The sequence below is a fragment of the Eurosta solidaginis genome, chromosome 1 (assembly GCF_040869045.1).
Source record: "Eurosta solidaginis isolate ZX-2024a chromosome 1, ASM4086904v1, whole genome shotgun sequence".
Classification (NCBI taxonomy): domain Eukaryota; kingdom Metazoa; phylum Arthropoda; class Insecta; order Diptera; family Tephritidae; genus Eurosta; species Eurosta solidaginis.
The window spans coordinates 269,373,683-269,387,460 of NC_090319.1; the positions used below are offsets into that span (position 1 = coordinate 269,373,683).

At 42.2% G+C, this 13,778-nt stretch overlaps 1 protein-coding gene across 2 annotated transcripts in view; it reads left to right on the forward strand.

The window, feature by feature from the left end:
* LOC137237276 (protein vreteno-like) overlaps positions 1-13,778 on the forward strand; it is a 69,563-nt gene that overhangs the window by 21,877 nt on the left and 33,908 nt on the right. For both annotated transcript variants that reach the window (XR_010948888.1, XM_067760709.1), the window contains exons 4-5: positions 4,382-5,507; positions 5,825-6,003. Coding sequence is in view for 1 of the 2 variants with exons in the window: in XM_067760709.1 (XP_067616810.1) it covers positions 4,382-5,507; positions 5,825-6,003 (1,305 nt within the window). In the remaining variant the exon portion in view is untranslated. The remainder of the gene's footprint in view (positions 1-4,381; positions 5,508-5,824; positions 6,004-13,778) is intronic.

Sequence of the window (13,778 nt, forward strand, 5' to 3'; positions counted from 1 at the left end):
ATAGGTAAGAGTTTAACCTGTTACAGTATCCAGAACGAAGTTGAGCTAGAGTGACTCGCGCTTCCCTGGGGAGTATGCGTTCCTCTTCCGCAAGTTTTGGGTACTGTTCTTTGAGTACTGGATTCACCGGGCAATTCCTGGCATAAAGGTCCGACGCTTGTTTGTGGAGTTCACCAAGGACCTGCTTGTGTTTTTTTGCTTCATACGGCTGAGTGCTCAGGTGTCGTATTTCCTCAAAATGCTTACGGAGATGACTCCTTAAGCCCCTAGGCGGTGTTGGCTCATCAATCAGATGTCTGTTGGGATGCCCAGTTTTCTGGGTATTCAACAGGAACTGTTTGGTTAGCATCTCATTTCTCTCCCTGATGGGGAGTATTCTCGCCTCATGTTGTAGATGGTGTTCTGGGGCCATAAAAATACAGCCCGTGGTGATTCTGAGAGCAGTATATTGGCAGGCCTATAGCTTCTTCCAGTGGTAGTTTTTAGGCTTGGCGACCATATAGCGGACGCGTAGCACGCAATCGGCTGGTCAATTGCTTTGTATGTGGTAATGAGCGTTTCCTTGTCTTTTCCCCAAGTACTGCCAGCAAGAGATTTGAGGATTTTATTACGGCTCCGGATTTTCGGAACAATTGCGGCTGATCAAACGTCACACCCAAGATTTTGGGGTGTAGGGCAGTCGGTAGCGTAGTGCCATCGACGTGGATTTTCAAAATGGTCGACATTTGGGACGTCCATGTTGTAAATAAGGTCGCGGAGGATTTAGTCGGTGATAATGCCAGGTTTCGCGAGGCGAAAAAACTGGAGAGATCAGGGAGGTAGCCGTTTATTCTGTTGCAAAGCTCATCGATCTGTGGGCCTGGGCCTGTGGCCATTATTGTGCAGTCATCGGCGTAGGAAACGATAGTAACTCCTTCTGGTGGCGAAGGTAGCTTAGATATGTAGAAATTAAACAAAAGTGGGGATAGGACACCACGCTGTGGCACCCCCTGTTTAATTCTTCTTGGTTTTGATGTTTAATTTCTAAATTTAACCGATGCCGGCCGACCACCCATATAATTTGCGGTCCACCTTTTAAAACATGGGGGAAGGGTAGACCCTTCCAGGTCTTGCAGTAACGTGCCATGGTTGACCGTATCAAAAGCTTTTGATAGGTCTAGCGCAACGAGTACTGTTGTTGGGGGGTTTGATTTAAACCGCAATTTATGTGGGTGTTGATGGCATTTAGCGCGGTGGTGGTGCTATGGAGTTTTCTGAAGCCATGCTGATTACAGGCTAGCTGCTAATTTGCTTTGAAGTAGGGAAGCAAAATGGCTTCATGCGTCTTGACTACTGGCGATAGGAGAGATATCGGGCGATACGACTCTCCTATGTTAGCTGGTTTCCCAGGCTTTAGTAGCGGGACCACCTTGGCCATTTTCCATTTTTCGGGTATGACAAAGATGGAAAGAGACAGGTTGAAGACATGTGCTAAATATTTGAAACCCTCTTTCTCTAGGCTTTTAAGCATCGGCATGGCTATGGCGTCTAGGCCCATTGCTTTGGATGGTTTAGCATGACCGATGGCATCCTCAACCTCTTTGGCGGTGATGGTAATTGGTGACGCGCTGAATTTATGTTTATGTGCGTGTCTGTTGGCCCTCCGTCTATCTTTGTCGACTGAAGAATGCATTATATATTGTCGACAGAAAGCGCTCGCGCATTTTTGCGCATCCGACAGCACTTTATCGCCAAAGGCGATGGAAACTTTGTCATTGTGCCTAGACGGATTCGATAGGGACTTTACGGTTGAACAAAGTTTACCTACACCGGCAGAGAGGTTGCAACCTCTTAGGTGCCCCTCCCATTTGCCCGCTTGTATTCATCCACAAGCAATCTGATGCGTTGGTTTATATCCCTTATTTGGGGGTCGCCGGGATCGAGCTGCCTTATAAGGTCACGTTCGCTTGCTAAATTTGCGGCCTCCGCCGGGAAGTGCTGCCAGTTGACGCAGTTTACGAGTTCTGCGCTCACGATTGAAATATCCGGCGAACTGTGACAGCTTCCTACTATACGTGTGGGGGCGTCTCCGTTTATAGTGCAGAACGTCGTTTCTTCTATTTGATCCGCCAACATCTCACCCCTACTGTCCGCCCGCAAGTTTGAATGCCATAGGTCGTGATGGGCATTGAAATCGCCTAAGATAATGCGATTTTTGCCAGTAAGGCGCTAATATTAGGTCAGTATCCGCTGGGGCAACAGGTGGCAGGAGGGATGTAGATTTTGATGATTTCTAGGTTTGTATCGCCTGACCGGACAGATGAGCCTTGACGCTCTAAGACACTGTCCCTGCGGTCGATGCCTGGATCAAATATATGATATTGCACAGGGTGGTGTATGATAAACGCGAGGCCGCCTCCATTTCCGCTCTCGCGATCTTTTCTGTGGACATTATACCCAGAACAGGTCTGCAGTGCAGATCTTGCTGTGAGTTTAGTCTCTTGAATCGCAGCAATGCGGATGTTGTGCCGCTTCATGAAATAGACTATCTCCGTGATATTCCCAGTTAATCCATTACAGTGCAGAAGTCTGAAGTGCATAGGGGGAGACGTCGCCACTCTGGGAGTAAGTGAAGGGTGACTACGCCTGTGCTAGGACGCAACTGCTGTTGTGGCCCTGGGACTGGACGTCCTTGGGTAAGCATTGGGGTACCCGGTGTATTTGGGTATGCGGCCTGGCAACATGGCGCAATGAAACCCGTCGAGGGGTTGCCGTCGCGGAGACCAGAACATCTAGGAAAGTGGCAACGTCCATTGCAGGCTCTGCATTGGGCGGATGTCGCAAACATATATATGCAAAGGGAGGTGGGGACTAAGAGTATTTTTCCCTGACAATTGCTGTCGGAAAAGAGGCGGGAGAAGACGGGGGCAGGGCTGATGCTCGGCAATGTTCCCGACTCTACTACGGAGATTGTAGGTATGAGTGGGAGCAGCCGCAGGAGTTGGTGACGCCGTGGGGCGCGAGCAACAGCGGGTACTTGTTGTGGCTTGCTGAGCAGCTGGGCTGCTGGAAGGTAGTGGGGGAGGGGGGGGGGGGCGCTAAGGCGCAGACTAAGGGACGTCCTAGGGCGTGAACAGCAAGGAGCCACAAACGATTTATAGAAAATACGTGGACGTCTGGTTTTGGGATCTAGCCCAGAACAACCTGTCCGATGCAACCATCCCTTACACGAGACACACTGACAAGAGTATGACCGTCCTAAAAAGATTATTTTCCGGCAGATGCAGCAAAACCATTTCTCAGGGGTCAGGAGACGGACCCGGATTGGGTTCGATACCTTCCCGGAGCAAAAGAATATGGAGCAGTCCCGCTGCAAGGAGCTGCTGGGAGAATGACAATTTGTGGGAGGGACGCAACAAATTAAATGGGGTTACACTGAAATGGAAGTCCTTGGTCGGGAAAAATACCGAGTCGCTCCGGTACAGAGAACCGACGGCCTTGGGAAGCGATCTTAGCATCCTCAGGGGTGACGTTATGATCATTTGACGTGGTCATTAGGCCAATTCAATTAAAGACATTTGAAGCGGTGATATTGACAATCGACCTTTCGGATAGGTCATTCCCAATCCTTACGTAGCCGGTAGTGATGCCAAACGTCAACAATGACAATGTCTAATAGGCTTTACTGGGAACTCAAATTCAGACCTAGCAGCATACAAGCAACTCGTTTTCGCGCTTTGAAAAACTGTTTTGTTGTCGACAAAAACTTATGCGCGTCGAAAAACAGGAAACATGTATGTAAATCTATACGTGTATATATCGATGTACATATATAACTTTGAAATGCATGAACAATATTATTGAGTACAGCATACAAAACGTTATATACTTTGAAGGGTTACTTTGCCATTCGATGCTGAAGCCAATGAGCTGAGGAAGCCATTGTTTAATATAGTACTTTAGTGCGAATTAAAGTTCATTCACATCAAAGTAGGGATTATATAACCACCCTTATTTTTGTTTAAAATGAATGGCCGGAGCTTTTAACTTAAGGTGCCGTCAGACGTGTCAGGCATAAGTAGGTATTATGTAATGAAAAACATGAAAATCTTCAAAAATAATCACAAAATCAGTCGCACAGCACAAGCAGGACAAGTATGACAAGCTAAAGGGCATAGCGCAGCGCTGTAAATACTTCGCTTTCTGTGTATACGCAATAGGCAATAATAATTAAAAATTTAAAACTTGCATAGTGCGACTGCAATAATTTGGCATCAAGCCAGTTGCGAAAATTATTTTTAACTTACTTTCGTTGCACTTCTAAGTTTTCACATTCTGGCAAATGCTTGCTGCTTTAGGTCTAACAACTTGTTTAAAAATTTCATTCTTTCATATCTTACAGTGCATTGGTACATCCAGCAACAACTTTGACCACGGACGCATTATATCCTGTGGAAAAGCCGCTAATGACTGTTAATCAATTAACTAACCATCCATTAGATAATCGTCAGACTATATTGAATGAAATTTTTAATTCCAATTTGTTAAAAAACAATCAGCAACAATTTTCTCAAAATCTGCAGCAGCAAAACTTCGCTTTGAATGGACAACAGCAACAACAACAACAACAAAGATTTGGACAGAACAACAACAGGGGTAATTTACAACAAAATGCCAATAAAAATCCAAATAAAAATAAGGAGCCCACAGCTTCTATACCATTAGCTGTTTTACCTAAAAATAATAGTCGTGTCATCTTGACTGGTTTTCGTACCCCAAATCGGTGCTATGTTCGCCCTCTTAGCAATGAAGAAGACGAAGATTATTTATTAAATGCACGCAAAATTGATACATATGGCAAAAATGCGGCACCACTTAGCAAAGTACCTAGACCACATACGTATGCAATAGCACCATATGAAGGTGCCATGTATCGTGTTGAGATATTGCAGGCACAAGAGCGTAATCCCGACAACATACGTGTACTCTTTCTAGATCGTGGCATTTTAGCTACACGTCGCCTAAATCAATTGCGTGAAATTAATGATGAAATTATATTGTTAAAACAATATGCTTGCATGGTACCATTGCGTAACGTTTCCAATTATGTATTAAATGGCGACATGACTAAACTTTTCAATACATTTGAAGATAAAGAATTTAAGATAAAATATGAACGTGTTGAAGATGGTGTAGAATTATTCCACTGGCAAACTGATAAATCTCTAAATGATGAAATTGAACAATTTTGTAAGGAGTCTGGTGCTGAGGTATGGGCAGATACAATGCGTAAGAAACAAGAAAATAACGATAAGAAGGCCAACCAGGCTGGAAGCAAAAAGAACACCGAAGAGGTGAAAACTGCCAAAAATTCCAAAATAGAAAAAACACCTGAAAAAGCAGCTGCAGCAGTAAACGGCGATGAACCCGATGAGCAGTACTATGCCAAAAGCGCAACAAGCACGCCAAGTGCCACTGAGAAGGTCGTGGAAAAAGTGAAGGAAGTTGAACGACCTACTCTGATTGCTGTAAGTAGGATTTTGAAGTTTCAATGTTTATTTTACAATGCCGGAGCGAGGACATACTACAATTTTAGTCGGTATTTGCAAATTGGTACAGCTCTTTTACATACATCTTATTAGTTTTCAATTATATTTTAACAGTTATTACATTCTATATCTTTTCCATTGTTCTTTCAAAATGCTTGCTCAAAATATAAATTTTACATTAATTCGATTGCTTTACAAATACTTTTTTAACAGTTCCTATAGTTCTTTAAGCGTTTAGCTCTGAAACCATAAACACATTCGTTTTCTTGTAACGGAAAAAAAATTTTTACTTGCAGCCTTTCGAAACTCATTATTTTAAAGTGGGGTGTGCGCCTTTCAAGTCGATCGTATTGGATGTTTCCTGTTTGGAAATTGGCTACATTGGATGTATTGCACAGGCCGACTTGGCTTGTTTGCAAACTGTGCATAAACAATTGAGCACAATTGATGTTCCCAATAAACCGTACGTGCCAAAGTAAGTACGCATGCTATTAAAATGCAACTACCTTCTTAATGTTCCATTTTGCCACTTATTCCTCTTTCAAATAATTACCTTACTTTAGTTAGCTACAAAATGTATTTTTTCTGCTTTTCGAATTTTGAAAATAAAATTTCGGGAAAGCTTTTTTTTATATTTTACCTCTTATGTATAAATTCCAAATCTGAATTAGGCTGGGAGGGCTTCTTAACTAATGAACGAACGAGTGTTGAATGATTCCAAAAATAATCCGATATTCATCTTAAAAATGTCGCGAAATAGTCTGAATAGAATGAATAACAAAAATCGTAATAGTGTGGAAACAATTATAAAATGTTTCCGGAATTTCTTAGATATAATCGCGAAATGGTCCCGCTATTATCTTTACAAAAAATCCCAAAAATATCTCGCAATGAATGTGAAATAATCCCGGGATTGTTCCGGCAACAAAGCCGAAATTATCCCGAAGTATACCCAAATTCATCACGAAAAAGTTCAAAGTCGTCCTGAAAACAATCTCAAAATTATCCCAAAATTATCCTAAAATAACCTGAACTTATCCCGAAAACAATGTGGAAGTTGTAAAGACATTATCTTGAAAATATTGTGGAAATTATTCCAAAGGGGCCCGAGATGATCCAGAGAAAATGTAGAAATTTCCCCGAAAACAGTCCAAACATGATCTCGTCCGGATGTAGTCTAGAAATTATTCCGGAGACAAGCCCGAAATGGTGCCAAAGAAAGTTGTGAAATCAAACTAAAAACAAATGATTCTGGCATTAGCTTAAAAAGATCTTGACCAGTTCCAAATGTTCGGGAGATAGTCCCGAAGTGACCCCTCAACGATCCGTTGGTAGTCCCACAATGATCCGGAAATTGTTTGAAATTATTCCAAAAGCAATTCATAATGCGGATAGGCCGAAGATCGTCCCAAAATAATGCGGAGATAGTTTCGAAGTAGTCCTAAAGATTAAACCCGAATAGTATCTAAATTATCTCAAACACATTCCCAAAACTATGCCCCAAATAGTCTCAAAATAATTCCGGATTGTTCCTCAAATATACGGGACTTTGTCTTGAAATAATCAAAACAAATTTTTCGCAATGTTCAAATGCACTCCCTTAAAACGTCTGTAATGAATTAAAATCCCAATGTATATATATACTATGTACATTAGATTGGACATATTTTGTATGAAAAAATTGAAAATTTTAAGAAAACGCCGTACCGCCTCCTCAAGTTATTCCTTTGTATGTAGGTAATAAAATTCCAAACTCTTGGGCAGATAGTTTCAGGTTAAGGCGTGGCACAGTTTCATTGAAAATGCGCAGAATCGGGTTTTTTGTAATTTTCGAGAGCCATGTCCGACAAAACCTTATAAAAAGTTGTTAATATGCTATTTATCTTCTAAAGTGTATTTATAACAATTACAAGAATGGAAACAGTTTTTGGAAACGGGCGTGACAGCACCTCTTATTTGATCATGCATTGGGTACCGTTTCTAAAGCCGTAACTCGAAGACTGTTTGACGTAACTTAAACCTTTTTAAATGGGTGTGGTAACCTCTTTTGACCAATGAAGAAGAATTCACCTACTATGAAGAAACTCTTTACACTTATTTCCTGTACAAAGAGGAATACTTCTTATAAAAGACACCCAAAATCATTAAATAAACACTTCACACATATTAGCCATTATGCAGAGAGTTTTCTAGCTCCGTATCCCTCTTAATTCTCACGAAATGCTTTGGATCATTGGGAGACTGGAGAAACAGAGGTCGTGATATGTACAACTAAGTTGACAGATATCGCCGTTGTGTTTCATTTAAAACATGCGGCTAAAGGCCAAGCAGCGCATCTATTTTTGAAAAAGGATGTTTATTAAAGGCAGCGTTGCCAAACTAAAGACAATAAATTTACAAGTTGTTGGGTTGATGGCAAATAAGGAAAAAACGAAGTACCTGCTGTCATCGAGCAAAGAGTCAGCCATAATTTCGAAATGTTGTTGTTGTTATTGTTGTTGTTGTTGTTGTTGTAGCGATAGGGTTGCTCCCCGAAGGCTTTGGGGAGTGTTATCGATGTAATGGTGGTTTGCCGGATACAGATCCGGCACGCTCCGGTACCACAGCACCATCAAGGTGCTAGCCCGACCATCTCGGGAACGATTTATGCGGCCACATTAAACCTTCAGGTCATTCCCTCCCTCCCCACCCCCAAGTTCCTTGAAGAGCTTGGGGTCGCCAGAGCCTCGTCTGTTAGTGAAACAGGATTCGCCACGGATAGGTGAGGTTGACAATTGGGTTTGGAGAAGCTATATATTGCGCTGGCAACCTGAAGGGTTGCGCTACACAGCCCCTTGAATTAGAGATATACGCCGCCGATTTTAGTCGTTTTTCGCACGCCGCCGCCGAATGTCAAAAATATCGGCGGGGCGGCGGTGGCGGTGGCGTCCGGCGCGTTGTTATATTTTCTACTCGTTTAAGACTGTTTAGGCCATTTATTGTTCATGTCGAAAATTGGTCGGATATGGTCGAAAGTGGTATCAACGGATGCGCATCACTGCCAGTTATAAGAAACTAATTTCGAAATTTAACTCTTTCTAACTGTTCCAAAGTTATTTAAAAAACAGGCGCTTTCGATGTCAGCATAACACGGACTTTGCATCACCCAATTCACCAAGTTATTAAAGCGAAACACTAATATAATAAATTTATATGCTCGCTTTGCATATTTTTTCAAAAAAATAATAATGAACAATGACTTCAAATAAAATGACCCAAGGCGAACATGTTTTCAAATTGTCTTCAAGTTGTTAAAAAAAGCAAGTTACCCAAAAAAGGAGCCCATTTTTTAAATAATTGTATATTGCGATTGGCTGAAAGAATAAGCAAAATCAGTGATGCAAAACCTTTAGTAGGTTCTAGGGGCATAAACACTCCTTTGAAATGTTTCTTACCTCATACTTAAGTTGAGGATATATGTATATACGTATGAGAAGGTTTTGAAAAATCATTTGGGCTTACATTCAAAAATCTGTTGTTTATTTGCGAAACTATACAATAGCGTCTGAAATGTTAATTTTGATTTCCACACTTCATCCTTCAACACCCAAGTCTCCCGGTTTGACATTTCCTAAAGTTGGCGGCCCTATCCAAAACTAGCCCCTTAGAGTAAATCACATTGATTATAGCCTATCAACCAAGTTTAAATATCACCTAAACGTTACGGCTCCTTTTACAAATGTGAATACGTAGGCACATATATTTACCAGGTGAGGCTTTGTCCTTCGCAAGAACACTCAAAGTAGTGAACTAAAAGTTTTCCCAAGACAGTCGAACTAATGACCGTGTGTGCTACTACCCTAACGTAGTGGACAGTCGAACTAGTCTGAAAACTGAAGCTACGCGGTCATCCATAATGAGCTCTTATATCAAAAGGCCGGAAAACATCAGTTAACATCTTTCAACTCAAAATCTGTCGACTTTCATTCTAAAATATCGTTTTGATTTAACGAAGACTATTGAAATCAATGTTGTGAACACAAACGTCTGCAAAATTTGATCTACATTTTAAAAATTTTATCCAGGGTTCTTGTAAAATTTTAACTATGTAGAAGCGCCGAGGATTATACGGTTTTCACCCATGAGTTACGCAATGACATCCATTTAGACTGCTTATGATTTCGAGGACGGCATCCTTGGCCGAATAGTCACTCCCTAACGTTTCAAGGCGTTTCTCTGGTGTAGCTCGGCAGCATAGCGCGACAAAAACATCCGTTAGAAAGTCTTCGGAGCTACACCTAGAGCTTCTAGGCAAGTGACGTCGACGAAGGTTCGAAGTCGCAGTCCTATAGCTTCTGTGCTGGCATATGGTATGAGGGTCAGGAGGCGTGGCAGCGACTGGTGGTTGGGATTGCTACTGTTCGCACATGATTTAAAGAAATTGTGTTCGCGACGATTGTTAGGAGTTAACCCCAGGTGAAACTACGCTTTGCACGTATGTGTGACCATTTTATGTATCTCTATTTCTTTCCAGCAAACGCAGCAGTACCAATTCCAAAGACCGGGGTTAGGTTCGAAACCTCTCTGAAGTAAGCGAATGAGGCACAATCCCTCCGCAAGGAGCTACTCCTGAAAATTTTTAATCGATCTGTGAGATTTTGAGGCAAAAACCCCGGGTCTTTCCGAAATGGCCAAAAGTCGATTTCCTTAAATACATACAAACAAAACCTGGTAAAAGTCTAGCTGAGGGGTTGACTGCTAATACGCTACCAAAAATATTGAGAGAGGTGTCAAACGACTCGTTCAAAAGATATTAACGGAAAACCTAAAAATGACCCGCGGGTTCCTCCGAAACCGGGGGTGGGATCCATAGTATTTTTGTGTAAAACACCTTCGGTCCTTCGGCCGCGCTTATTGAATATTACCCTGGGTGGGTCCAACACCGGTTTGGAGACCAAAACTATATCCGCAAAAAACACTTCTGTTCACAATTTTTTTGGGGTTTTGGGTACACCAAAACATTACAACAACCACATGAAAATCGCCAAATTCAACTGGAAATATCTCCGAACAGAGATACAATTTTTCTTTTCCGCCTTCGGATTATTGTTGTCGAGGTCAATACGCGTCTTTTGACACCCCTCTCGTATTTCTGGTATCGTATTAGCAGTCGACCCCTCAACTAGACTTTTACCCAAAACCTTTCCTAAATATTATTTTTTTAAATTGAAAAATCAAGCTTTTTAAAGCCGCCCACGCCGCCGCCGCCGGTATATAATAGAGCCTGCGCCGCCGCCGCCGATAAAGTGATCGGCGTAAACCACTACCTTGAATCTGGTATTTTAGTCGCTTCTTACGACAGGCATACCTACCGCGGGAATATTCTGACCCCCTAACCCGCTAGGGAATAATTTCGAAATAGTAAAAGACTTCGTTTATTTGGGAACCAGCACCAACACAAGCAACAATATCAGTTTTTAAATCCAGCGAAGAATCCCTCTTGCCAATAAATGCTACTTAGGACTAGGTAGGCAATTGAAGAAGGAAGTCGTCTCTCGGTAAAGAAAATCATGCTCTACAAGTCACTTATCGTACCCGTCCTGCTATATGGTGCAGAAGCATGGACCATGACAATATCAGATGAAGAGAAAAGTTCTTCGAAAGGTCTACGCGTTGCCGATGGCGAGTACCGAAGAAGACTTAACGATGAGCTGTACGAGCTATACACAGACATCGACATAGTCCAACGAATTATAATGCACTGGCTACGCTGGGCAGGCCATGCTATGCGAATGAAAGATGACGCTCCGGCCAAGTAAATATTTTTAAGGGAACCCACATATGAAAGCAGAGTAAGAGGGCGGGCCCCACTACGATGAAAGACTAGGTGGAAACAACTATTTAAATTCCCTTGGTATGACTAATTTGCGCCAGTTGGCTGAGCGAAAAAGCGACTGGCGCGCCTTGTTGGACGGCCATAAGCGTTTAAACGGTTAGCGCTGTCATACATTTGTCAAAACGGGGGTATTTATTAAATGATTTTGGACAATTTTATTAGAAATATTCATATTTATAAAAAAGAAGGATATATACTTGCTTCACAATAGTTCTAGTAATTCTTCTTCCAGTAATGTCTATCGAAACGCAGAGTAATGAATGGTCGAAGAAGGAGTGGTGAAACACCTATTTCAAATATTTCAGTTTCTTAAATTTCTTGTTATAATGGTATTTTGAAAGTAAAATACGATTGATATGAAGATTTTTTTCACAAAGATAATATCTTTTACATTGGTCGATGATTCTTTATTTAAAAAAAAATGTATTTAATAATTTGGGAAAAATTTAAACAACGTGACATCAGGACGGGCAAGCCGACAGCTGTTTCGATTATACCTTGTAAATCTCTTCAAAGCCTTTTCTTCCAGGATTGGGATTTGAACCCGTATAATCGAAACAGCTGTCGCCTTGTCCGTCCTGATGTCACGTTGTTTAAATTTTTCCCAAATTATTTAATCTAATCCAATATCTAATCTAATATATACATCTAATATATATTATAAATGGGAAAGTTTGGATGTTAAGATGTTTGGATGTTTAGATGTTTGGATGTTTGGATGTTTGGATGTTTGTCCAGACGTTTGTCTTTGTGACTCAATAACGCAAGAACGGCTGGACCGATTTGGATGAAATTTTGCACACATATAGCCAATAGTCTAGAAGGATCTACTAGCTATATATTTTTCAAAATGGGCGTGGTCCCCGCCCCCTAGGAACAGTTATAATTTAATTATTATATTTTTTCGTCTTTGCGACTGAATCACGCCAGAATGGCTACACGGATTTTGATGAAATTTGGGACACAGACAGTAGTCTACTAGCGAAATTTTTTTCGAACATGGAAAGAGGGGTGGGGGTCCCACGACCCTTCGAGAAATTATTTTTCATAATTTTTACACATTATAACTTTACGTATACTGGCCTTCACCAATATCACAGACTCAAGGGGTCAAATAAGTCGAGGGCTTACAAAGTAAGCAGTGACACCCTCCGCCCGCCACCGTTTATCTCCCCCTCTGGTGTAAAATCCATAAATTGTTATAACTCAATCTAAATTTTCTCCTAAATCAATAGTTTTTGGTATCTGGTACATACAGAACGAGATCTAGACAATTTTGGAGGAACGATCAGTGGTCCTCTCCTCTACTCCCGCCATCCGCCCTCCATCAATTGTTTTTATTAGCACGCTTTTATTAGCTTTACCTGTATGTTTCTATCTAACTTTTTATTTGCTCCAATGCGCCTGCTGCCTTATTAACATGGTTTTATAATTAGCTTCACCTTATTTGTAATCCCGTAAGGGTCATATCGAGACCCTTCCGGGATCATTTCTGGACGGTTTTCGGGATCGGTCCGGGATTACGCCGGGGTAATTTCGGGACTTTTTCGGGACTATTTCGGGATCATTTTGGGACCCTTCCGGGATCATTTCTGTATAGTTTACGGGATCCGTCCGGGATCCCGTCGGGGTTATTTTGGAACATTTTCGGGACTATTCCGGAATCATTTCGGGACTATTTCGCGATCATTTGGGAACCCTTCCGGCATCATTTCTGGATGGTTTCCGGGATCCGTGCGGGATCTCGTCGGGGTCATATGGGGACTTTTTCGGGATCATTTGAGGGCTCTTCCGGCATCATTGTTGGATGGTTTTCGGGATCTGTCCGGGATATCGTCGGGGTCATTTGGGGACTTTTTCGGGATCATTTGGGGGCTCTTCCGGCACCATTTCTGGATGGTTTTCGGGATCCGTCCGGGATCTCGTCGGGGTCATTTGGGGACTTTTTCGGGATCATCTTGGGGCTCATCCGGCATCATTTCTGGATGGTTTTCGGGATCCGTCCGGGATCCCGTCGGGGTCATTTCGGGACTTTTTCGCGACTAATACGGGATCATTTGGGAACCCTTTCGGCATCATTTCTGGATGGTTTTCGGGATCCGTCCGAGATCCCGTCGGGGTCATTTCGGGACTTTTTCGCGAATAATACGGGATCATTTGGGAACCCTTTCGGCATCATTTCTGGATGGTTTTCGGGATCCGTCCGGGATCCCATTAGGGTAATTTCGGGACTATTAGGGGATCATTTGGGAACCTTTCCGGCATCATTTCTGGATAATTTTCGGGATCCGTCCGGGATGGCGACGAGGTCATTTCGGGACTATTTCGGGATCATTTGGGATACCTACCGGCATCATTTCTGGATGGTTTTTGGG